General features: G+C 52.5%; 2 protein-coding genes across 4 annotated transcripts in view; one reads left to right on the forward strand and one right to left on the reverse strand.

The window, feature by feature from the left end:
• Positions 1–17,628, forward strand: part of BTBD2 (BTB domain containing 2) — a 25,413-nt gene extending 7,785 nt beyond the window's left edge. Inside the window, exons 3-9 of the mRNA XM_085040752.1 lie at positions 3,044–3,200; positions 6,843–6,948; positions 7,741–7,938; positions 11,556–11,748; positions 13,301–13,388; positions 14,306–14,452; positions 14,942–17,628. Coding sequence (XP_084896878.1) covers positions 3,044–3,200; positions 6,843–6,948; positions 7,741–7,938; positions 11,556–11,748; positions 13,301–13,388; positions 14,306–14,452; positions 14,942–15,103 — 1,051 coding nt within the window. The 3' untranslated portion in view covers positions 15,104–17,628. The remainder of the gene's footprint in view (positions 1–3,043; positions 3,201–6,842; positions 6,949–7,740; positions 7,939–11,555; positions 11,749–13,300; positions 13,389–14,305; positions 14,453–14,941) is intronic.
• Positions 17,629–19,944: 2,316 nt separating this feature from the next.
• CSNK1G2 (casein kinase 1 gamma 2) overlaps positions 19,945–22,931 on the reverse strand; it is a 42,223-nt gene continuing 39,236 nt past the window's right edge. For 2 of the 3 annotated variants that reach the window (XM_085040755.1, XM_085040757.1), the window contains 3 exons: positions 22,658–22,762; positions 20,974–21,080; positions 19,945–20,456 (listed from right to left, as the gene is read on the reverse strand). In XM_085040755.1, coding sequence (XP_084896881.1) covers positions 20,402–20,456; positions 20,974–21,080; positions 22,658–22,762 — 267 coding nt within the window. In that variant the 3' untranslated portion in view covers positions 19,945–20,401. The remainder of the gene's footprint in view (positions 20,457–20,973; positions 21,081–22,657; positions 22,763–22,931) is intronic. The other variant, XM_085040758.1, reaches the window with a different exon arrangement.

The following is a 22,931-nucleotide window of genomic DNA, read 5'->3' on the forward strand; positions in this document are numbered from 1 at the left end:
GTAATCAATGTCAGCCATTCCATGTGATATCACCCTTTATATGGGTTTTATTCCTCTTTTAGAGAGCTGGGTTTGAATTTACATTTCCAGTGTGTGTTGGAAGTCTGTGTGCTGGAGGAGGAGGAGGAGGAGGAAGGGGCTGTAATGTCCTATTCACCAATTCCTTTAAGCTCGGCTGGTGCTGTACAACATCCAGCAGCATTCCTGAATGGATACTGGAAAGTCATTGTCCTGTTTCTATAGGATTTCTGTAACCTACTTCCAGGGGTTTCCAGTCCTGTGCTCTTGACATGTTCCCTGCTTGCTTTCTATTGGGAGCAATGACTATATATAGCTCTGGCACACTTTTTGCTTTACCTTCAGAAGGTGCTTTGGTCATGCCTATACTATCTTGGAATATTTTAAAATTGATCTGGGCTAGAATGAAAGGCCAGAAATAATTGGGAGCCCTGAGCCCCCTCCCCTTTGTCTCACTTTAAACCAGACACCAGCACGTGGGGAATCCCTCTAATTGGTGTGTGCCTATCAGCCATGCGGATCTCTCTGGAGTGCAGAGCTTGTAACTATCTTTAAATCTTAGTGAGGCTCAAATATCCAGTGAATTAGAGGCAAAAGTGCTGTTGTTTCCCTGCCAGTGCTGAGAATTGAGCACTTGATTAAACAGAGGGATTTCTGAAGAGACCCATCATCTCAAAAGACAAAGTGATGAATTTAAGTGAATTTCAGCAGAAATATTTATATTTTTATGGAAGAAGTTGTGTGTGGATTACCTTACTGCCTCTGAGCTTGCAGTTACGCTGCAGTAGCTGTGCCCATGGGCCAGTGACATCTTGGATACTTAAATCTGGAAATAAGCTGTTGCTTTGAAAATGCTCAGAGCTTAAATGTGCCAGAGGAAGTTTGTGTGCTGCTTTCCAGGAGGAGGCTGACCAAGTATGTGGTATGAGTTCCTGGAGTAAAACCAGTCCCTCGAAACACTGATCTGGAATGGCAGCTGATCCTTACATATGTCTCTGGACTTGGTCCAAGCCATGATCTAATGCTGTAGGATCAGCAGCTTATCCAGGGACAGAGTGCCTATCCTGAATATTCTGCAGAAGGTCCCATCTGGATGCTGGATTGTAATGGAGTTTATGGGCTAGTGACCTTTAATAGGTCTGCTGTAATTGTGTAAGAGATTAATTTCATTATTATTATTATTTTCATGTTAACAGAAAGATAAGAACATTTTGATTGTCTGGGATTACAGTCTAAACATTCTTTTAAATTGATACGGGGTTTTTTCACAGTTTGAACCTCTCTTGTTGTCCCTCTTAGCACACACTGGACTATGGTAAACAGAAATACTGATATAGTCACTGCAGTAAACAAATAAATGGTTTTAGAGCCACTGTGTCATTCTAATCTTAGAATAGAAAGGACTGCTCAGTGCAGATGGGGCTGGGAAGGGATGTGTGCAAAATACATTGATGAACCTGTGGCGTGATGCTCCTATTGACAGATGCCCTGGAGCAGCACAAAAGCCTGCTTTCAGCAGTGAGAGTGCTTCCCTTCCTGTGGATCCCACTGTTGATGCTTCCCTGAATGGCATCCAGGTCCTCTCTAGCTGGAGGAGCAGGAGTTCCTCTGCTGCAGATGGGAATGCTACCTGGCATCTGCCTGGAAAAACCCTGCTGGTGTGGGAAGCCTCCAGGAATAGCAGCCACATAACCTGCTGCTGTGTCCCCTTCAGAGAAATGCAGAGGAAGAAATTGCTGGAGTTCCCAAAAAATCCCATGGAATAGGAATGCCAAGCACAGTTTACACCGTATTACATTTCTGTGCTTTGTGCCTTTGAGATCCTGACTGGCAAACACTCCACTGGTTAAAGGAAAAACAGTAAACAAAAACTCTGCCTGGGCTGTTTAGCCTGGGCAAGAGAAGGCTCTGGGGAGGCCTCAGAGCCCCTTCCAGTGCCTGAATGGGCTCCAGGAGAGCTGGAGAGGGACTGGGGACAAGGAATGGAGGGACAGGACAAGGGCAGCGTTAGATGGGATACTGGGAACAAGTTCTTCCCTGTGAGTGTGGGGAGGCTGTGGTGCAGGTTTCCTAGAGCAGCTGTGGCTGCCCCATCCCAGGAAGTTTCCAAGGCCAGGCTGGACAGGGTTTGGAGTAATCTGTGGAAGGTGTCCCTGCCCATGGCAGGGGGTGGAACAAGACAATCTTTAAGGTCCCTTCCAAGCCAAACCAGTCTGGGATTCTGTGATAAGGACTAACACCAGTGTGAAAGTGGTTTTAGTGAGCTCAGCCTCTTAGCTCCTACTGTCAGTGAGGTCAGTGAGTTCAGGTGTGAGGGGCTTCAGTCAGGTTTTCTAGGAAGACCTTTGTTATTCAGATATTAATGTACTTCCTTGTTTTGGCCTTACAGTGAAGACTGGTGCTTTGCTGCAGTGTGGCAGTCCTTGTTTTTCACTGCAATTAACTCTTGCTCTATGAAATTACATTGTGAGCTGTACTTAAACATCTGTGTGATGAAATGAAACAGTTCAATCTATAAAATAAAGAGATGAGAAAAAGGAGTGTGGGTAAAGCACCTCGTGTGCAATGGATGGATATGTTTGAGTGCTTCTCAGCACTTCTGAATTAGTATTGTAAAATGGAGCTTCTCTTCTGAAGGAGGCAGGCAAGGTTGAATTTTTGTCCTTGTTCATTCTAATTGAACAACAACAAAAAAAAAAAAAGAATTCTAAGGGGTACACTTGGCCTGAGACTGTCTAGCCTGGTGTAAGAGCTCACTGGTGGTGGGATGCAAGGCAGTTTGAGCTGCTTCAGTGAAAATCCCAGCTATTAAATGTTATACTGTAAGATGTCTGTTGTTAAAAAAAAAAAAATCTCCTTGGTAAACCAGAGTTAATGGAAAGGTTGTGAAAACCCTTTTATCTCTCCAGTAGAGAAAATGGATCCAGGATGACAGACAGAGGCACAAACATGTTTTCTTTGAATTACAGGAGTTTTACCCTGTTACCTTAATTCACCACAGCAATGTTTGTTTGTGTGTTTTCAGATTTCTTTATTCAGACGAAGTTCAGATTGGACCAGAAACTGTTATGACAACACTTTACACAGCTAAGAAATATGCAGTTCCAGCCCTTGAAGCTCATTGTGTGGAGTTTCTTAAAAAAAACCTCCGAGCAGACAATGCATTCATGCTGTTAACTCAGGTGAGTTTGGGATCATTTGCCTTCAGCAAGGCCCAGCAGAGTCAGAAAATGGGAGTTTTCTGGGTGTTACAAAGTTGATCATCCAAAGTGGAGCAGTTCTGGGCCATTTTGAATTTTTCCTCACAGGAGTCCAGCACTGCTGAGCAGGTTCTTACAATGAACAATAAAATACAGCAATCATTGCTGCTGTTTCAGATCTTTCTGTTTCACTGTGGCAGGTGGCTCCTTCCAGAGTGTGAGCTGGGGATGGAGTTAACAGGGTGGAAAGATTTCATCTGCCAAGAAGAAAAGTGGAATGAGAGGATTTCCGTGTGTTACAGAATCAGGACTGGTAATGCTGAGCTTTCTCTCAGTGCTGTGTCTGGCTGCTCAGCCATTCCTTGAAGGACTTCTGTGCAATCCTTTCCCTGAAGTTAGGGTGAAAGAAAGATAAATCAAAGCACTCATGATAAAGTTTCCTGGGAGAGGAGCAAGGTGCTCTCTTCCTCAGCCTGTTCCAGCTCCCCCTCCTACACTGAAGGCTCACAGACCTGGAGTGTCAGAGCAGCTATTCCTTGGCTCTGGGGCTGATCCAGTCTCTGAGGGCTGGGCTCCTCCACCTTCCACTTGACTCTTGAGCAGCAAAGTAGAAGACAGTGTTTACAGCTTCTGCTTAGTTTGAAAAAGATCAGACTTTGCATCCAGGTTGATCAAATGAGCATCACTGTCCTTCCCGTTTCCCAAGCCCATCTTCTCTCTCTGCTCCCTGCCACTCTCTCTCTGACAGCTGGTGCCATATTGGTGACATCCACAGTGCTGTCACCTGTGTGGCAGAGTCTGGCACTACCAGGGACACATTGTTCTGGATGCTGTAGGAATAAGAAACAAGCATTGTGTGAGTTTCTTTCCTTTAGGGAATGGGCAGACTTTGGTCTGGCTCTGGAGGGATATTTCTGATCAGTCAGCTCAGGAAAGCTGCTGTGATGTCTGGTGTTGAATAGTCCTTGCAGAGGAGTTTCCTAGCTGCACTGAGTTGGGAACCAGCACACTAAGGTGGTCTGGCTCTGAGGGACTGCCCTGTTTTGCCCAGCACTCCTGTCTGCTGGATTTTTCCCCTTGTCAGGAGTTACAGGTACCTCAGGCTCTGGCTATAGGTATCATGTGGGTGGCAGTGGCTACACCAGCAGTTTTGCAGATACTGAAGCAGTGTTGGCCTGAAGCAGTTACTGCTGAGCTCTTTATTTGGGATTATGCTGGGATATTTTTTTAGTTTAAATATTTGGATCAGTTCTCAAATGTGTGACAGTTCCATGTCACACTACTGTTGTAGACACTTGTCACTACTTGGGTTCAGCTACTGCTGCAACACTCCATGGCCATCTTTACACATCTCTTTAACCTGGCCGTTTTCCACGTGCCATGAACAGATGAGGCAGCCCCTGAGACGTGGGAGGGATCCACACTGCACATCCCAGAGACAGATTCAAGACTCAAAGGCTCTTGATTGGTTGGTGGCAGCCAAATCTGTGCTCCCATGGTAGGACAATTGCAACTCCTTGTCTGCAGCTCTCCCGTTCTTTGGGTTCAGCAGCTGCAGTCTGAAAGATCAGGAGCTGTTAGGCAAGAGCTGGGAAGAGATCTTTACTGTAGGCTGAAGTTTTGGGGAGGCATCTTAGGGTAGCTGTTGCCTGATGAGGTTTAGAGGTGTTGGCTTTTGGTGATGTCCCTTATGCAGAGATTTTTGTGGCTTCCAGTGTCTCTGCACTTGAGTTTGTAGCTTTGGCAAGGTAATATTTAGGTCTTTGGTGGCTTCCTTACAAGTCACAAAGGTCCTTCTTCGGCAAAAGAGGAAGCTGTCCTTGTGTTTCAGGTACCAAAACTAAAATACCACCTGGCCCTCTGTCAGTGGCACTGAGGAAGCTGAAATGCCAGATGGGGAAAGGCTTTCCTGATTCCTTTTGTTTGTGGCTTGCCCATTCTGATCAATTACTAGTGGTGATTCCCATCTAGTGTTATGTTCACTATTGCTCTATATCAAGCCTGGGGTGTTTGAGGCAGGTGTTGTTTGAGAAATGTGCCCAATCTCGATGGCTGGCTGCAGCTCACTGAAAGGATCTATTCTCACAACCCTCTTGTTTCTGGTCTTGCAGTGTGAAAACCTGCCTGTTTTCTGCTTTCACTGCATCCAATCAACAACCTCTTTGGTAAATTACAGGCCTGAGATATGTCTTACTCAAGGCATTGCCCATTAGCCATCTTAAGATCATGGACCTGAGATCCCAGGTGAAGCCCCAGACCTCCTTTTGTGTGTGTCTGCCCAATGTGTTGGTCCAGCAGCTGTGTCACCGACTGTCTCAAGCAACTGCTGATCTCTGGCAGAAATATCAGGGGCAAGCAGCTTTCCTAATTGATTGTGCCTGGTAGTGAACCGTGATCCTCTTTCATACCAGACATACATCCACTATCATTTTGATCAGCAAGAAAATAAACTTGCCTGGAGCTGCTGTGCGGGAGAGCTTTGAGTGTAATGTAAGTCCTCATGTGTCCAAAGAGCCACTACAGTAGTAAAGTCTGAGTCAGTCACAGCTCTTGATGCCAAGAGTGTAAGGCACTGGCAGCCCTCCAGCCCCTGGAGCAGGTGACAACTGCTGAAGTTTCCCTGGGCCCTGAGAAATGGTTGTTTCAGCTTTCTGCAGCAGAGGTCTCGGCACCAACGGTTGGCCTTGCTGAGCTCTGCATCCCATGAGCAGGACTGAAGCAGAAGATGCTTGATGGTGTCTCCTGAGTGGTGGAATCCCCAGCCCAAAACATGAATTTTAAACCTTACCTGTGGCAGTGAGTTTGAGTCCTGGTGTGTTCTTGTGAGGTGTGATGTCAAGGCAGTTTCTTCCTAAACAGTAAAACCAAAGCACTGGAAGTAAGAGGCCATTTAGTGTTTTTTGTGTATTCCACCCCATTTCTGCTTACGCTGGGCACAGGGTTCATAACACATGGCAGTCCAGGGTGATCTGAAGTGGCAGCAAAATTGTTACAAGACTCTGCTTAAGTTGGGCAGAGAAATTCTGAGCTCCAAGCTGTGTGCAAGCTTTGCTTGGAATAGTAACCTATTTTGGGACAAATTCTTTAAGGTAACTGGATTAGAGTAGCTGTTTCTGTGCAAAACATGGAAATGCACTAAGCAGGCTGTGTACCCTGCAGGGCTTCCCAGGACACACAGGCACTGCTGCTACAGCTTTTTTTGCTCATACACGAGATCAGTGTGGCTGTTCTTACAGAATAAGCTGCATCTGCATTATTCCTAGAGCAAGCAGGCCTGGAGTCACTGGGCAAAGCTTTCTTGTAAATAGAAAAATGATGTAAAAATTGCCTATGCTCAGCTGACAGGGTCAGTATGGTGCTAGAAAGCATGATTGGTGGCTGCACCCAGGCGATGTTAAAACAAAGACGTGCCTGAAGACATGCACAGCTGAACCAGGGCTGCTGCCAAACACAGAATTTTCTAGTGTTTGCCTTGTCATGCTTAACTGCTTGTGAAAGGTTCAGTGGATTCCTGGTGCAGTCAGGCATGGTATTGCTAATGAAGATGGGCTGTGGCAGGGGAAGGGGGGTTCTTAGTGTAAACTTTAAAATACCTTTTTTGTTAATGATGCTCTTCCTGCCTAGGCCCGGCTGTTTGATGAGCCTCAGCTGGCCAGCCTGTGCCTGGAGAACATAGACAAGAACACCTCAGATGCCATCAATGCAGAGGGGTTTACAGACATTGACTTGGGTAAGCTCTTTCCCCTCCTCCCTCTCCCTGTTTTCATAACCAGCTTGTCTCCGAAGTTGTTACAGGTTCATGCTTGGCATTTTGTGGCTTGGCTGTTCTGGAGCAATCAGTTGAACAGTCTCTGGCACAAAGTGGCTGGAGACAGGGAGTTTGCCAAAGAGTTTGCTGCCTTGCCTGCAGAAATACCCTGGAATCTGCTTACTTTGGTGCAACTTGAGTTTTCTGGGCATGACACAAAGCCCGTTTCCTGTTGTTGATGTTGGCAGGTTTTGGGTGGGTGTAAACTTGCCTTTTTTTGTAGAGTTGGCTTTGTTCCCCAAGTCTTTGTCAGGTTGTGGAGTTAAAAAGGTGTTGTGTTTTTGGAAGCAAGAACTGGCTATTTTAATTACCCTCTGCAGTTTCCAAACTTGCTGGGCACAGTTAATGAACATTAAAATTCAGGCTTTAACCTTCTTCTAATGAGATGGGCTATGGAGGTAAGGCACAGGTCACCTTCTGGCTTTCATGCTGCTTGTTTCATCCAAATTTGACGTCAAGCAAGTTGCAATTCATCCTCCTGCACTTGCATTAACATGCCAATTAAATGGGCTCTGTTTGCTGCTCCAGTGAGTTCCTTGCTGATGGAATATGCAGATAGATCTTCCTCAGAGGCTGCAGGCAGCACTTTTGGGAGATGCTGTCGTTTCAGCCGCTTCTCCTTCACCTTGGCTGTGCACAGGGTACTCCTGGTGAGGTGGAAGGGGCTGATTTGGGGTTAGAGGCTGAAGTTGTGCCTGTTGTCCTGCCCTGCAGACACCCTGGTGGCAGTGCTGGAGAGGGACACCCTGGGGATCCGGGAGGTTCGCCTGTTCAATGCCGTGGTGCGCTGGTCGGAGGCTGAGTGTCAGCGGCAGCAGCTCCAGGTGATTCCAGAGAACAAGCGGAAGGTTCTGGGCAAAGCTCTCTCCCTTATCCGCTTCCCACTGATGACTATTGAGGAGTTTGCAGCAGGTAACTCAACAAAGGTGTTTCTGGCAATCCTGGTCTTTGCTTTTCCTCAGCTACAGAGAGTTGAGTCACATGAAAGGGTTTTCTCTGTGTGTCCTGTAGTAATTTAAATATGAGATTCCTCCACATTCCTCCCATTCTCCCCCATCTTCCTTCTAAAAGGCTTTTGGACTTTTTTTCTTGTAAGCCTTGTTTTGGCTTACTAGAAGGCTGGAAAAGGACATTTCATAAAGGCCTGAAGTGGCAGGACAAGGGGGGAATGGCCTCCTGAAGGAAGGCAGGGTTAGACTGGATATCTGGAGGAAGTTCTGTACCATAGCGGTGTGAGGCCCTGGCATGGGTTGCCCAGAGCAGCTGTGGCTGCCCCTGGATCCCTGGAAGTGTCCAAGACCACGTTGAACAGGGCTTGGAGCAGCCTGGGATGGTGGAAGGTGTCCCTGCCATGGCAGGGGGTGGCACTGGCTGGGCTTTAAGGTCTCTTTCAACCCAAACTGTTCTGGAATTACAAAATCTGCCATCTAAATGCCATTTTCATCCATGCCCATTCACTCATTTTAAAGCCTGTGGTGCTCCCCTGGGAGGAGCAGAGGGATCACACCTCTCACAGCAGGGCTGGGTGGTTACCATCCCATTCAGCTGAGAACAAAGATCCAAATTGGGCTTCACCTGCCCCCTTTTCCAACCATCCTGAGCATTTAAACTACACAAAGCTTAATGGACTCGTAAATAATTGGTGTTCATCGTAGCTTGTTCCCAAAGAGAAATGGGGACGTTTCTCCCCATCCTGTCTGTGATGCAGTGGTGGGGTTGGCCCTGTCTTGCTGATGCTGTTCAGAGCAGAGCCCCATATCAGAAAAACTTGGAAAATGTTCTTTGAGCTGAAGGCTTGGTGTTGTTTAGTCTGTGTCTCGAAGCATTTTACAAGTTTACGTTAAGATCTTGATCTACAGAGATGTCTAACTTATTTCACAGCTTGAACTATAGATTGCTTTGTTTTGTTTTCATTGCCTGTTGCCTTTGACTTCATCCTCTTGTGATTCCCCAGGGATTGGAAGCTGGCAATCGGCTTAAATAGTTTTCATGCTAAAAAGACACAGTGGAGCCATTTTCCAAACTGCAACTTGTTTTAGGCTGCAGTGCTGCATACACAGAAGCAAACAGGGGCACTGACCCCTTTCCTTTGCAGGTCACTTCTCAGGGCAGTGCTGGCGTCAGCTGGTCAGTCCTTAATGTCCCTGTTCCCACGTGAGGAGGGCTGTTGGCAAGGAGTAAATCTGTGCTTCAGGCTTGGTCCCCACTCTCTGTTGGGCCTGTCACAGCTGTGATGTGGCCTTAGGGATGTGGATTTCTTGAGAAGGCACTCGCTCAGGGAAGCAGAGAACTTGCATTTTTCTGTAGACCCCATTTCTTTCAATGCTTCCTTCTGATCTTGTGTCATCTCTCACTGGGAGGAAAATATTAATTTAGGCATGTTTGGGTGGAAGCCTTTGAGCTGGGAATGCCAGTGCCCCTCTCCACATTGTCTGACAGAAACTGGCTGTCCCACTTGGACCTTTGTGCTTTAAGAGAAACTCTTATGTGTTCTCATGCACTGTAACCTAAAAGATGAACTAAACTCCCAAACCTGAGGGGCTGCAATGATCAGCTGTTGCTTAAACAAGGAATTAACATGGAATTCCTTCAGCTTTGTCCTTTTTCTGAGTTTCTGGGTGACTCCGATTTCTTCGGTGATCACAGCAGAGACAGGAGGGGGAAACCTTTCCCCTCCACACCTCTCTTTCCCAAAAGCCAAAAAAAAGGGAGTTTTTCAGCAGTGGTTTCACCAGTTTATTGTATAATCTGGTATCAAACGTGGGGTTTTGCATGAAGATGTTTTAACTGGCAAATGTGTCCCTCCCTCCCCTCAGAGCAGGTAATTTGAAACATTGCAGAAGTGAGTTGCAGCTACACGGGATGAGTTCAGACACGATCAGTGAGGCTGATTTTTTGCTGAGCAAAGAATCCAAAAGCTCATTTACCTGTGAGCAGTCAACTTCCTTGAATTCTTGAATCTCTCCCCATTGCAGCATTGGACCCTGCTGTGCCTGGGTAAAATCATGCTGAATTTAACCAGCTACAAGTAGTTTTGGACCTACAAGTAGCTGGGCATTTGCTCCCTACATTAAAGAGCACTTCCTGCTGTTGTTGCCCCACTACTCAGTGGTCTTGTTTCTGTTCAAAGCCTTGTGCAAACAAAGGTAAAGAGAGGCTTTTGAATCCCAGTTTTTATCCAGTTTCACTTCTGAAAGTATTTGAAGTAGTTTGCAAAGGTCAAGTCTATTAGCATCACTGAGTTGGTTGCCCAGACCAGCTGTGGCTGCCCCTGGATTCCTGGCAGCATCCAAGGCCAGGCTGGACAGGGCTTGGAGCAGTCTGGGATAGTGAAAGGTGTCCTTGCCCATGGCAGGGGGTGGCACTAGATGAGCTTTAAGGTCCTTTCCAGCACAAACTGTTCTGTGATTCTGTGATCACTTTGGAAAAAATGTCTTGTTACTGGAGAAGTTATGAGAACATGCTCCAACTCTTGCTAACATCATTAGCATTTCCCCCAGGTTCTACATTAAAGGTATTAAAATGCAAAATGTGGATTAAATGCATGAGGGAGTGAGCTGAACCACCTCTGTCTTGAGTAAAAATACTCTTAAACTTTTTGAGTTGATGGTAAATGGGTGACAGTCCCTCTCCCCTACCCCTCATGGGCTTCCATGTCTGAACCACCAGTGTGGATGTAAGGAAATCCCTGTCTCTTACCAGTATTATAATTTCCAGAAGGAAGCAGGATCCTTGATCCTCTCCAGAAGAGGCAAGGATCAGCTGCACGCTTCTGGGGTTTTTTTGGTAGCCCAGTGCATTTGGGCTCCACAGAGCTGGGCAACTTAATGACAGCTCCATGTTCCATGGAGGCTCTGCAGCCCATGACTGCCATGTGGATAAAGGACAGCACCTTTGTCTAGGATTTAATGTCCTGATGTGCCACTGGGATCCCATCTATGATGGGGATTTAGCCTGCTCCCAGCTGTGAGTCAGGCTTGTTTCTCCATGAAAAGCCCCAAGGGATCACTTCTGGGTGTGCAGTTTTGGGGCCCACAAGATCAGAAGGACCTAAAGCTGTTGGAGAGTGTCCAAAGGAGGGACACGGAGCTGGGGAAGGGTCTGAGGAGTGGCTGAGGGCACTTGGCTTGTTCAGCTGGAGCAGAGGAGACTGAGGGGAGACTCCTCGGGGGCTGCAGCTCCTCCCGAGGGGAGCTGGAGGGGCAGGGGCTGAGCTCTGCTCTGGGACAGGGACAGGAGCCCAGGGAATGGCTGGAGCTGGGTCAGGGTTGGGATGATCTCAGGGAAAGGTTCTTCCCCCAGAGGCTGCTGGGGCACTGCCCAGGCTCCCCAGGGAATGGTCCCTGCCCCAAGGCTGCCAGAGCTCCAGGAGCATTTGGACAATGCTGTCAGGGATGGGATTGATTGGGGTGTCTGGGCAGAGACGGGAGTTGGACTGATGATCCCTGTGGGTCCTTCCAGCTCAGGATATTCTGTGACTCTCAGGTTCCCTAAGGCTGACAGTGTCACCACTTTCCTCCCCTCTGCAGGGCCTGCACAGTCAGGGATCCTGACGGACCGGGAGGTGGTGAGCCTGTTCCTGCACTTCACCGTCAACCCGAAGCCGCGGGTGGAGTTCATCGATCGGCCCCGGTGCTGCCTGCGGGGCAAGGAGTGCAGCATCAGCCGCTTCCAGCAGGTGGAGAGCCGCTGGGGGTACAGTGGGACGAGTGACAGGATCAGGTCAGCTCCCATGCTCGTCCTGCACCCCTGGACTCCTGTTCCTGAGCTTTCCACTGCTTTAGCTCTAGACTCTCAAAGTTCTGTGCTAGATCCTGACTTTCCACCGTGTAAACCCCGAAGGGAAGGTGTTTTGCTGGGCTGCACCATCCCCTGATGCTCCAACCTGCATTTTGCTGCCACTTTGTATCTCTGTTGGCAAAGGTTTCCAGCAAAGGTGGCCCCCCAGCAGAGGCCTCTGCAAAAGGAGGGGGATAACACCCCAATGGCTTCCTGCAGCTATAGGGGCACATAAATAAGGAGTTACTGGTTGTCCCCCCCTTGCCTGGGGAGATTGGTAACTAGTGCTCCATCACCCCCCAGAATCAGGTTCCCTGCTCTAAGTGCGGCTTGTTGAAGCCCCTTAACCTCTCCTGTTGGAGGGAGGGGTTGGGGTAAAGTTCTGCTGACACCCAGTTTGTCCAGACCTGAGCTTGTGGAGAACCAGCAGAGCCCAGTCATGGTGACAGGGACTGGCAGGTGTGGCTAGCAAATGGTGCTTTGCAAGGCTTGTGTGGCCAAGAAATGAGAGCAAGACAGGAGGGAATTGGAAAGCCTTGGTTCTTTCCTGATTCATGTTTATCTTGGGTGGAAGGGGACTCCCAACAATGCAACTTCACAATTTTTAACATGGTTCTGTTGCACTGGAGCTGTTGCTTGGATCCTCTGGTCCATTCACCCCCTGCAGTGGGAATTGCTGCCAGCTCCAAACACTTCCTGCTCTCGCCTCTAACACTCACCTTTTGGAGCTTGGGTTTGACTTCAGGTTCAGCCTCTGCAGCATCAGGGTCAGTTCCAACAGTGAATATTCTATGCTGGCTGCAGAGCAGAGGCTTCCAGCCTGCCCCACATGTTTGTTCTGGAAACACAACAGCGCTAAAAGAGTTGGTGGATGGGTGAAGAAATGCTCTTGGCAGCTTGGCAGGCACTCAGGCTCCTGCTGCCTGAGAAGGTGGAGCTGTAGTGGGGTAAATATCTTCTCCTTCTTCCTTGGGCAGCAGGGATTCCTCCAAACAGGAGTGACTGAATCCTTATGTCTGCGCTTTGTAAACCTGGAGTACAGCAAATGCCTAGCAGCACATGAACAGCACTCCAGGGCTCAGCATTGAAATACCCAGTGACACTTTAGTGGTGTTTGCTGGACAGACCAGGGTGAGGTGGGCACTGTTCCACACTCCCAGGCTGCCCTGCCTGGGCCTGACGGGCATTTGAGGATGCTGATGTTTTACCACAACCTGAAAATACTTTCTGAGCCTGGATTCTGAAATTTGGTGATGGGATTGTGCAGCTTTGTGTTTCACACAAGCCCACAGGTCCAATCAGAGGTGTGAGTGTGCAGCTGATGGTTTCTGTGGAGGGGTTCAGCCCTTAGTAAGGGCTGCATTTAAATCTGTATAGGTTTGACTAAATCATAGGTGTAAAATCACCGTGAGTGAAGATATTTGTGTACCAGCCTTGTACTGAAGCAATACAGGAGTGGCAAGTTTGGACTGACTTTCCTGCTCTGTTCCTGCAGGTTCTCAGTAAACAAAAGGATATTTGTAGTTGGGTTTGGATTATACGGATCCATACACGGGCCAACAGATTACCAAGTAAATATACAGGTAATTCTCTCTGCTGCCTTAAAAATCCTGGCTGGTTTTGGGGCTGACAAACACATTTTAGTGAATCTGTAACAAAACTGGAAGTTCAGAGGGACTGTGTCCATCCCTGGGCAGGGGGGCTGGCAGATGCAGTGAGGGCCAGATGGGGCACTGGGGATCAGAAGGATTATTGCTCTTGATTTTACTGCACGTCACTGCATCATCTCCCCAGGTCTGCTTCCAGATTTGGGAATACCTCTGGGGCAGTTGGGAGGCAGTTTGAGAAGAGGCTGTGCATGATTTCCCACCCCAAGCAGGCTGGGGGAGGCTCAGTTGTCTCAAGTCCATCAGGATCTTGTCCAAAGACCAGGGTGGCTCCCATGGATCTTGTGTCCCTGTTCTGGGTGCATGTGTCAGCCCAGCCTGGGTCACTGGAGGACTGTCCCCAGGAGAGTTCCTCCAGCATAGCAAGGCTGGTGTGATGAGCAGTCTGTCAGCATTTCTTCCTTGAATATCAAGGCTCACCCTGGTGCCCTGAGCTCTTGGGGGAGAAAGGTGTAAGCAGTGTGGACCTGCAGTGCTCTGCCAGCCTGGGGGTGAGGAGGGGGCGTCCTGGGCTGTCTGGGACCTGAGCCCACAGCTCTGTGGTGAGCTCAGAGGGGTTCAGAGCAGCTGTGGCTGCCCCATCCCTGAAAATGTTCAAGGCTAGGCCAGGACTTGGAGCAACCTGGGATGGTGGGTGGCATCCCTGCCCATGGCAGGCAGGTTGGAGATGGATGATCCTTAAGGTCCCTTCCAACCCAAGCCTGGGATTCCGTGGATCTGTGATCACAGCACTGATGAGGGACGTGAGTAATGGACAGTGCAGTCATCGCAGGGCTGGCAGTGCTCTAACCCTGCAGATGAAAGGGTTGCAGATCATCCACCCTGTGTTGCAGATCATCCACACAGACAGCAACACGGTCCTGGGGCAGAACGACACTGGCTTCAGCTGTGACGGATCATCCAACACCTTCCGTGTCATGTTCAAGGAGCCTGTGGAGATTCTACCCAATGTCAACTACACAGCCTGTGCTACTCTAAAGGTACCACATGGGGTGGGGTGAGGTGCAGGCAGATGGGGGCACCTGCTTGAGGCCTTCAGTGGGCCTTGCTTGTTGTCCTTCAAGGCCAGTGGCACAATCTCCAAGGTCTCTCTGTGATCCTTCACCTGGTGCTGTCATGAGCTCATTCACCACCAGCATTCAGAGCTGGTTTTTGACTTCTCACAGCACTGAACAGGTGTTTCACTGGGGAGGGGGTGGGGTTATTTTTTGGTGTGTCCTGCTGAGCTGTGTTCTGCAGGTGTGTAATCCAGAGCCTGTTGCAGTCGCCTCAAAAGGTTCATATTTAGCTGTTGAGATCTGGTTAAATTAATGTTAAGTTCTGATAGAGATAAGTTTGAGCTCAGCACACCCGAGGTGTAAATGCAGGAGGGAAAGGGAGGAACTGAGATCTCCAAAGCTCCAAACCAACCAGAGAGCCTGGGCAGCAGCAGGGTCCTGACCTGTTCTTGTCTTCCGTGACCCCCGCAGGGTCCAGATTCCCACTATGGAACCAAAGGACTGCGCAAAGTGATCCATGAATCACCAACAACGGGAGCCAAAACCTGCTTTACGTTCTGTTACGCGGCTGGGAACAACAACGGCACCTCCGTGGAGGATGGACAAATCCCAGAGATCATCTTCTACACATAGTGCTGCTGCCCAGCTGGCCCTGGACTCGACTCTTCCCCGTCACCTCCCAAACTAAATCTCTGGCTGAGTTTGACCACACCAATTGGAGCCACACTAGCCAAAGGTCTCAGTGAAATCATTTCAAAGCTCATGTTCTGCCTTGTGCTAGTGCTGCTGTTGCTCTCAGGTGCCAGGCCAGCTGGTGTCCCAGTGCAGGCCAGCTGGTGTCCCAGTACCATTCGTAGGTTGTCTGTGGCTTGTTGTTTTTCACCTCCTGATTAACCCTCTCTAACAACGTGCGTTTTTTGGACTGTAACGAATGTAGATGCTTTTTCACCAGTCAGAAGCGAGGCAACGAGTGGCTCTGGGTGTGGTTTCACTTGCCGTGAGGAGATAATCCTGCAGACAAAGATGGTCAGGGCTGGGTGGCCCCTGCTCTGCTCCAGCTCAGCAGTCTAGGCCAGACTGCAGGGCTTGACCAGCCCATGTCCGGCACCTTCCCTCCCTCCCAGCAGCCTCAGCACACAGCTGTATTCAAGTCATGGGAAGAGGCCTTTTCCCTGAGGCTTTGCTGTTCCAGCACTACATAGGCTTGAGGCAGACCTCAAACCTGAGCTCCTCCGGAGGGACCATGGTGTTTTCCTGCTCTTCTCACCGATCTGTGACAATCTTCACCTCAAGCAGTTGGTGACAGTGAGGTGGCCTCCCTGTGGAGTGGGAAGGGGCAGCAGCCTGGCCAGGGAGGTCCTCCTGCATTGTGTCCCTGTGGTGCTGCTTCCAAACCTCTGGCATGTTCCAAGCGCTGGGTGATGCTCAGCTCACCCCCGAGCAGCCCCAGCACTGGTTGTTACTGGTCGTTGTCCTTTGCAGAGTGCCAGGGTTTGTCAGTTGAAGCAGAAGGGCACCTGCCTCACCTGTTCCCAGGCATTCCTGCAGTTTCCATGCACGTTTCCATGTGTTTCCCTCTGTTCTGTGCATTGCTGCCCTGCCCCTGCTGCCCTCATGGAAGCAGGAAGGGAGGCTGGATGTGCACCTGCCTGTTACCTGATAATGCAGCAGATGGAAAAGGATTTACCAAACGGTTCAGGAAAATGTGGAATATTCTCTGGCTGGTGTGTGTTTGTGCAGCACCTGTTGGCCAGGCACAGAAGGGAGATCACAACCATCACCTGCTGAGCTGTGGAGCTCAGTGACCTTGAAGATGCCCCTTTGTACCTGTTCAGCCTGTGGCTCTCACAGAGTGGGCAGCTGGTCATGGGCTGCCTGACCAGCCCCACCCTCCCTGCCCACGGGTGAAGACCACAAGACTCTTCCTCGCCTGGTCTACAGAGGAAGCTGGAATTTAGCTCAGCCTGACAGCGAGACTGGAGCTGCCAGAGTGTGTGGGGGACTGGCTGGCATGGTGCTGCGTCAGAGCCCCTTCTCCAACCTTCTGCTCCAGCACACAGAGCCATTGCCACCCTCTGGGCAGCTGCTGCCACTGGATTTCACTGCTGGAAGTCAAAACGTGGCTGTCCTTGGCTGGAGCACAGCTTCTCCTCCTCATCCTGCTGCCCCAGCCGGGATCCTGAGGCTGTGCTGGCTGGAGTCTCCTCAGCCGTGCAGCAGCACCCTGGGAATGCCCTGCACCTCCTCACCAGTAGCTGTTAGAGATGTCCAGGGTGTGTTCTGTGCCCCAGGCAGAGGGTGTGAGCTATATATTGTCAGCCTGCTTCGGGGTGGGATGGTTCTAATATGGCCAGTACTGAAAAAAAATCATAAAGAAACCCCCAACCCTGGGTCCATGACTTGGTGACTGACCTCGACTCTGTGCAATGCAAACAGTGCTGTGAGATGGATTCACAGCCCAAACTCCATGTCCGTCGGGATGTCTGTGCCTGTGCCCGCTCTTGTCCCCACCCCTCTCCCAAAGGCCGTGGGAACGTCACTGCAGGCACCCAGGGCCCGTGCTGGGGCCTGCGCCTTCCCCGAGGGGTCTGATCTGGGTTCTGCACCTCGGGGTGTCAGGTACAGGTGGAACTAGTGGAATAATTCATTGGAATTTGAGAGAAGCAAAGCTGTGCACTTGGCTCTGGGAAGAGCAGGGCTTGGGCTGGCCCTGCCCAGCTGCAGCGGGTGCCTCCCGCTGGCTCTTCCCTGGAAGTTCTGTTCTCACTATTACTTTGTTACGCAAATTCTCTTCCCCAATCCCACCTTCCTGCCCTCCCCGCGTGGGGGCAGGTCTGGCAGCTCGTCCTGTCACAGAGGGAGAGGAGTCAAACTCTGAACTACACCTGAGCAACTTCTGTTCTTAAGGCTTTTCCGCAGTTTGATGCAATTCTGGCTTTTGTAGATAGATGAATGTAATTCCTTGTTGGACATGCCTGTTCCCAAAAGTATGAGCCATTCTGTTGTACCACGTCACCTTCCAAGCAGAGCGGGCCTGGCCCGGCTCCTGTGCTATTGATGAATGTATCCGATGCTCTCGTCCCGTGTTCACACTCTGCTTTTGGCCAGCTTTGTGATTTGTAAATAGGAAAACAATAAAGACATCCAGGTTGTCTTTACGAACTTTCCTTGTGATTGGAGAAGGATGGCCACTGGAATGGTGGAGGGGGAAATGTGGGCTATCAAGCTGGCTTCTCGCTCATCTCCCCCAGCCGAGGGCATGGGGTCCTCAGCTTCCCCAGCCATGGGGTGGGGGATGAGCTGGATCCTCAGGAGTTCCAAAGCCAGGAGTAAGTGCTGGGAAGCCCAGACTCTGGGGGTATGAGGTGATGGTGGGATAGCAGCAGGATGGCACTGAGTGGGCACTGTCTGATCTGTGTGATGTCATTTTATGACTGAATTTCTTGAACCTTGATGGGAGGTTTTTGATGAGCTGAAAGCTGCCTCAGCCTTTGCAGGGGTCAGTCCAGTCCGTGGGGTGCAAGGATGTGATTGCCCTGCGATTCGCAGCCCGGAGGCAGCTTGTGCTGGAGCAGGGATGAGGGCTGGGCTCTGCCCAGATCAGCACCTGTGCCCCAGCACAGCTCCCGGTGTCGCTCAGCCCCGCGGGGCCACCGGGCCCTGCCCTTTGCCTGGAGGGCCTGCTGGGGCTGTGAGCCCCTGGGCAAGGGGCAGCTTCCCCCTCATCCTCGGGGTTGGCATTGGCCTTGCTGCTGTTGCCCTGCCCTGTGCCCCCCAGATTTTCCTCCTGCAGCTGGAGGAATGGCTCCGGGGTACAGAGCCTCTGCGAGGGGCTGGGGCTGCTCCCACCCACTGCTGAGGGAGCCCCCAGCACAAAAGGGGTGCTTGGTCAGTGTCCCCTCCCTTGGGATGCACACAGTGAAGCACAGAAGAACGTGTTGGGTTTTAAAGATTTTTTTTAATTTTATTTTTTTGTTGTTTTTTTATTAAAAAAAAGCCCCTAAATTCTATGGCTTCCAGGAAGCATCAGAGAAATTGAAATGCCGTTTCTGTACACTTGGTTTTAAAGCAGTAACTAAACTCGCAATGGAACAAACGCTCTCACGTACAATCGCAGTATTTGGACTCCTCGCTGGAAGGACAGAGAGTCCCAGGCTCTGGCCACGGCCCCAGCGGCCCAGGGTGTGCGTACAGAGCCGGGCACTCCCGGGCACACCCTCGTGGCTGCGTCCCTTCCCCTCCACGGCTTCTCTTCGCCCTCCACCGGGGCTGCTCTGAGCCGACGTGCTGACAAGGGGCCACTTCCAGTGAAAATTTTAAGGCGATTTTTAAAATTCGTTTGTTCGCCTCGCTGGGGACACGAGGTCAAACGTTGCACGTCCCCTTCCCGCCGTGGCCAGGGACGCAGCAGCAGCTGGGGCTGCCCCGGCTGCCACAGCCCGGACAAACCAAAGCCAGGGTCAATCCCAAATTTAGGATGAAGAGGGGCCCTGGTGCAGTGTTCTCCCCAAGGCCCCATGGGAGACCCCCACGCCCCCCCAGCCCCTCCACAATCCGGGGCCTCCAGCCCCCCCCCGAGATGGTCAGTTTGGACAAATGTTTTGAAGCAGCCACAGATGGTCCCATCCCTCCCCCGCCCCCCCAGCATAGCCTCAGCCCCTCTCCTGGGGCAGAACAACAGGGTTTTGGTAAAAGATAAGTGTGTCCCCCCCCAAATGTGTCACGATCAATACACACGACAGCGCACGGGGTCAGTCACGTGGGGAGCTGCAGTGCCTGGGGGTGGCGAGGAGCAGGGGGTGTGGGGGTGTCTGTGTGTCAGTTCCAAAAACTCCAGTTCCCCCCACCCCAGGAGCAGGTGGGGCCCTGGCGCTGGCAGGAGGATCCCAGGCAGGAAGATCCACGGTGGGGGGATGCCATGGTGGGGAGATTCCACGCTGGCAGAACCGCTCCACCCTGATGCCCTTCACCGCCCGGCCCAGCCCAGCCCAGCCCCCCGGAGCATCCGTGGGGCCTTGGGGGGCTCAGGCTGTAAAACCAAGAGGCCAACCAAGCGCTGCCCCTGCCCGCACCTACAGCTGTCATGGAAACATCCAGCCCCAAGATATGGCAGCACCAGAGACGAGGCTGCTTTGCTTCCCCTCCCTGCTCTGCCACCGCCATTCATGGGTCCCTTTGGTCTCGGCCGTCCCTGTCCCTGTGTCCCCCAGCCCCTGGGAGTCTCCGACCTGCTCCCGGCGGGACCGGACGGCGCCTGTATTGCTCGCAAAAGTGCATCATAAATGAACTGTAAACGCGTTTCCTCTCCCCGCCCCGCGCGCCCCCGGCTCTCCCCACCTGACCGGGCCGGACCGGAGCCCAACGCTCGTCACTGACCGAGGGGGACCCGGCAGGGGACGCGGGGCAGGGCCGGAAGGAAGAGCAGAATTCGGTAACACTGAAGATGACGGTCAAAGACTGACGACTCAGCACTCTGCACCGAGACTCACTTTAAATTAACTTAAGAGACAAAGAAGCAACAGAAAAAAAAAATATTCCTCCTTAGCCCACTGCTCTCGAAATTGTCTTCATCTTCTTCTGACAGCGACGGGTCAGAGTCTGTAGTTGATCCCCATTTCAGACCGGTTATAAACTCAAAGCAAGTGACGCCGTGGGTTTGCTTCTCTTTTATCTTTTTTTCTGTTTGACGGACGCAGGAACTTCAGCGAAGTTGGGCTTGGTTCGAGTAAACGGCCACGAGTGGCGGAGGAAAGGACAAGCAGTTTGGGGAGGCCCTGCTCCCCAGCTGCGCGTGGGGCGCTGGGGGAGCCCGTCCGGCCCGGCCCCCCTGTCCCCGTCCAGCCCGAGGGGCCGTTGGCTCCGCGGGTCAAGATCCAGCCACGGCCAGAGGGAGAGGAGCCATCACTCGCCGCTCCGCCCGGCCCCGGCTGCTCACTTGCGACGCTTGGTGGTTTTCCTCTTCCTTCTCTTGAAGAAACAGCAGCACCTGGGGACAGAGGGGACCTGTCAGCACCCAGCTGACCAGGGCACAGAGGGAAGAGCAGCCCCGGGGTCAGAGGGGACAGAAACCCCTCAGTGCCTTGGTGAGCCCCAAGTGGGCAGAGCTCCTCTGGGAAGTGCCCCTGTTACACAGCAGGGGCTGGGCTGGGAGCCCCACAATGGCCACCAAAAGTGACACATGCCACAGGAAGTGGCACACTGGGCGAGTGACACTGGCCATGGCACACAAGGCCAGCCACGTAGCCAGAGCTAGGGCCAGGCAGGGGCTCCAGAGAAGGAGCAGTCCCAGGTCCATCCATGCCCCTCAGAGCAGGAGCCTTGGGCAGGGTGAGGTGGGAAGGTCTGGGGATGGTGGTGGCCCTGCAGGGACATCATTTGAAGGGTACCAGGGGACAAGCTGAGCTGTTCCTCCCTGCAGGGCACAGGACAGGGCATCCCGGGGGCAGCTGCAGACCCCTCCTCCAGCCCCCTTCCAGCGAGGGGCAGCGGGGCTGGGGTCTTACTTTGTATCGTCTGTCACCTCCACCTCGGTGGGGGCTGTGATGGGGGCGTTCGAATGTCCTGCCGTCGGGTCATCTGTGTTCAGTTCTCCGTTGGTGGAGCTCATCACCTGGGGAGAGACAAGGGTCAGCAGGTGCAGCCCAGGGGTCTGCAGCCCTTCCCCTCCCCGCAGGGCAGAGGAGCTGCCCAGGAGACCACCTGGCCCTTCCTGAGGGAGCACCAAGGTGCCCTTGGTGGCAGGATGGTGCCCTTGCCCAGATAGTGCTCAGCCTCAGTGCTGAGCTCTCTCCAAGAGCCCCATCACACAGAGTTCTGAGCCCCTTGGCCAATGCCCCAGGAGGATTCCAGCTCCTGGGAGCTCCTACACATCCCACCAGGAGAGGGGCTTGCTGGCAGCCAGCTCCAGTGTGGGCCCAAGACAGGGCCTAGGAAAGCCGACAGCTCCAAAGAGCCCTTTCCACAGCTGAGCATCTGGACACGACTTCTGCTTCCCAGCCCCAAGACTCAGCCCAGTGCCCACCCTGCAGGCTCAGGCATCCCTGAGCTGCTGCCCGCTCTCCAGGGCAGCAGGGTCAGCCACAGTGCTGGGGCCAGGACGACATCCAAGTCACCAAAGCAACTGGGAGGTGCCTGAACCGCCATCCTGTGCCCACTGCCTGCAGGCAAAGCCAGGAGCTCCCTGGGGATGCACAGGCCAAACACTCCCCAAGCTTCTCGGCCCTGGCCAGGAGCCTCGGCCTCTCCCAGCCCCACGGAGGAGCTGCCATCTGACAGCCAGTGCCCAGCCAGCAGGGCCACATCAGGCTACAGCCCCCAACACCAGCACCGAGACCCCTGCACGTCACCCCCACAGTGCCGGGCGCAGGTGGAGCACGGCAGGAGGGTTTGCGGAGCAGAGCAGAGAGCAGGAAGGGGATGAGGGACAGGAGGAGCAGGGCAGAGCTCAAGCTGGTCCCTCGGAGTGCCTGGCCCCACAGCCTGCCTGGCACCATGGAGTGCCCAGCCCCATGACAGCAGCAGCAGGAGCTGTGCCCGAGCCTGGGGCCGAGCACCAACAGTCACCACGGAGCAGCAGGAACGAGCAAGAACGGCGGGGACAGAAGCAGAGACACAGGAAGCAGCACAGGCCTAGCCAGGAGGACCCGGCATGGATGTCCCACCATCCATGTGGGAGGGACCCCCTAGGCCGAGGGGGCTGAGCGGCAGCGGGCAGGAGGCGGTGAGGGTGGCGAGCACGGGGCTGACGGCGCGAGCACAGGACCGAGGCGGGGGGACATGGCCAAGGAACTCCTGGGAAGGAGGGGAAGCAGGGCTCGGAGCTGGGGCTCCAGTCAAGGAGGTGCAGGGAAGTCCCTGCACAGACGAGCAGCACTGGGGGCAGAGCACTGCCCGCCCAGGTGCCGTGCTGCAGTGTGGTATCCATCCATCTCCAACCACCCTCTAATTCCCCCTGGCAGCACCAAGGGAGCCTGGCAGCCCCCGGGAAGCAGCACCAGCCTTGCCTGTGAGCCCTGAGCATCCCGTTGCACCACGGGGACAGGCAGCACGTGCTGCAGCCAGGGCAGGACCCTGGGATGTGTGGCCCCGGGGCGGGGGAGCGGGGCTGATCCCGGCTCCGCGGGCGGCCCAGGGTGGCTCCGCTCCCTCCCGCGCCCGCCCCTGCCCCAGGCGCGTGGTTTCATGTACCTGCACAGACCCCCCGAGCCTGCCGGCTGCCAGGTGAGCTCCCAAAGGCTCCTCGGCAGGCTGCCCACCGGCCTGAGGATCCCACAACTCCGTCCCCTCGGGCGGCTGCTCGCGACAGGCAGGAGGAACAGAATGAAAAGAAACAAAAGAAAAGAGGGAGAATGGGGAAGAGAAAGGAGAAGTGGAGGGAAGGGGCGGGAAAAGTGGCAAAGGGAATCGAGAAAATAAGACATGCAAAAGCAAAAACATGACCGGAGCAGCTCGAGTTGGTGAT

This window comes from Lichenostomus cassidix, chromosome 28 (genome assembly GCF_008360975.1).
Source record: "Lichenostomus cassidix isolate B80296 chromosome 28, HeHo_3.0, whole genome shotgun sequence".
In the NCBI taxonomy this organism is placed as follows: domain Eukaryota; kingdom Metazoa; phylum Chordata; class Aves; order Passeriformes; family Meliphagidae; genus Lichenostomus; species Lichenostomus cassidix.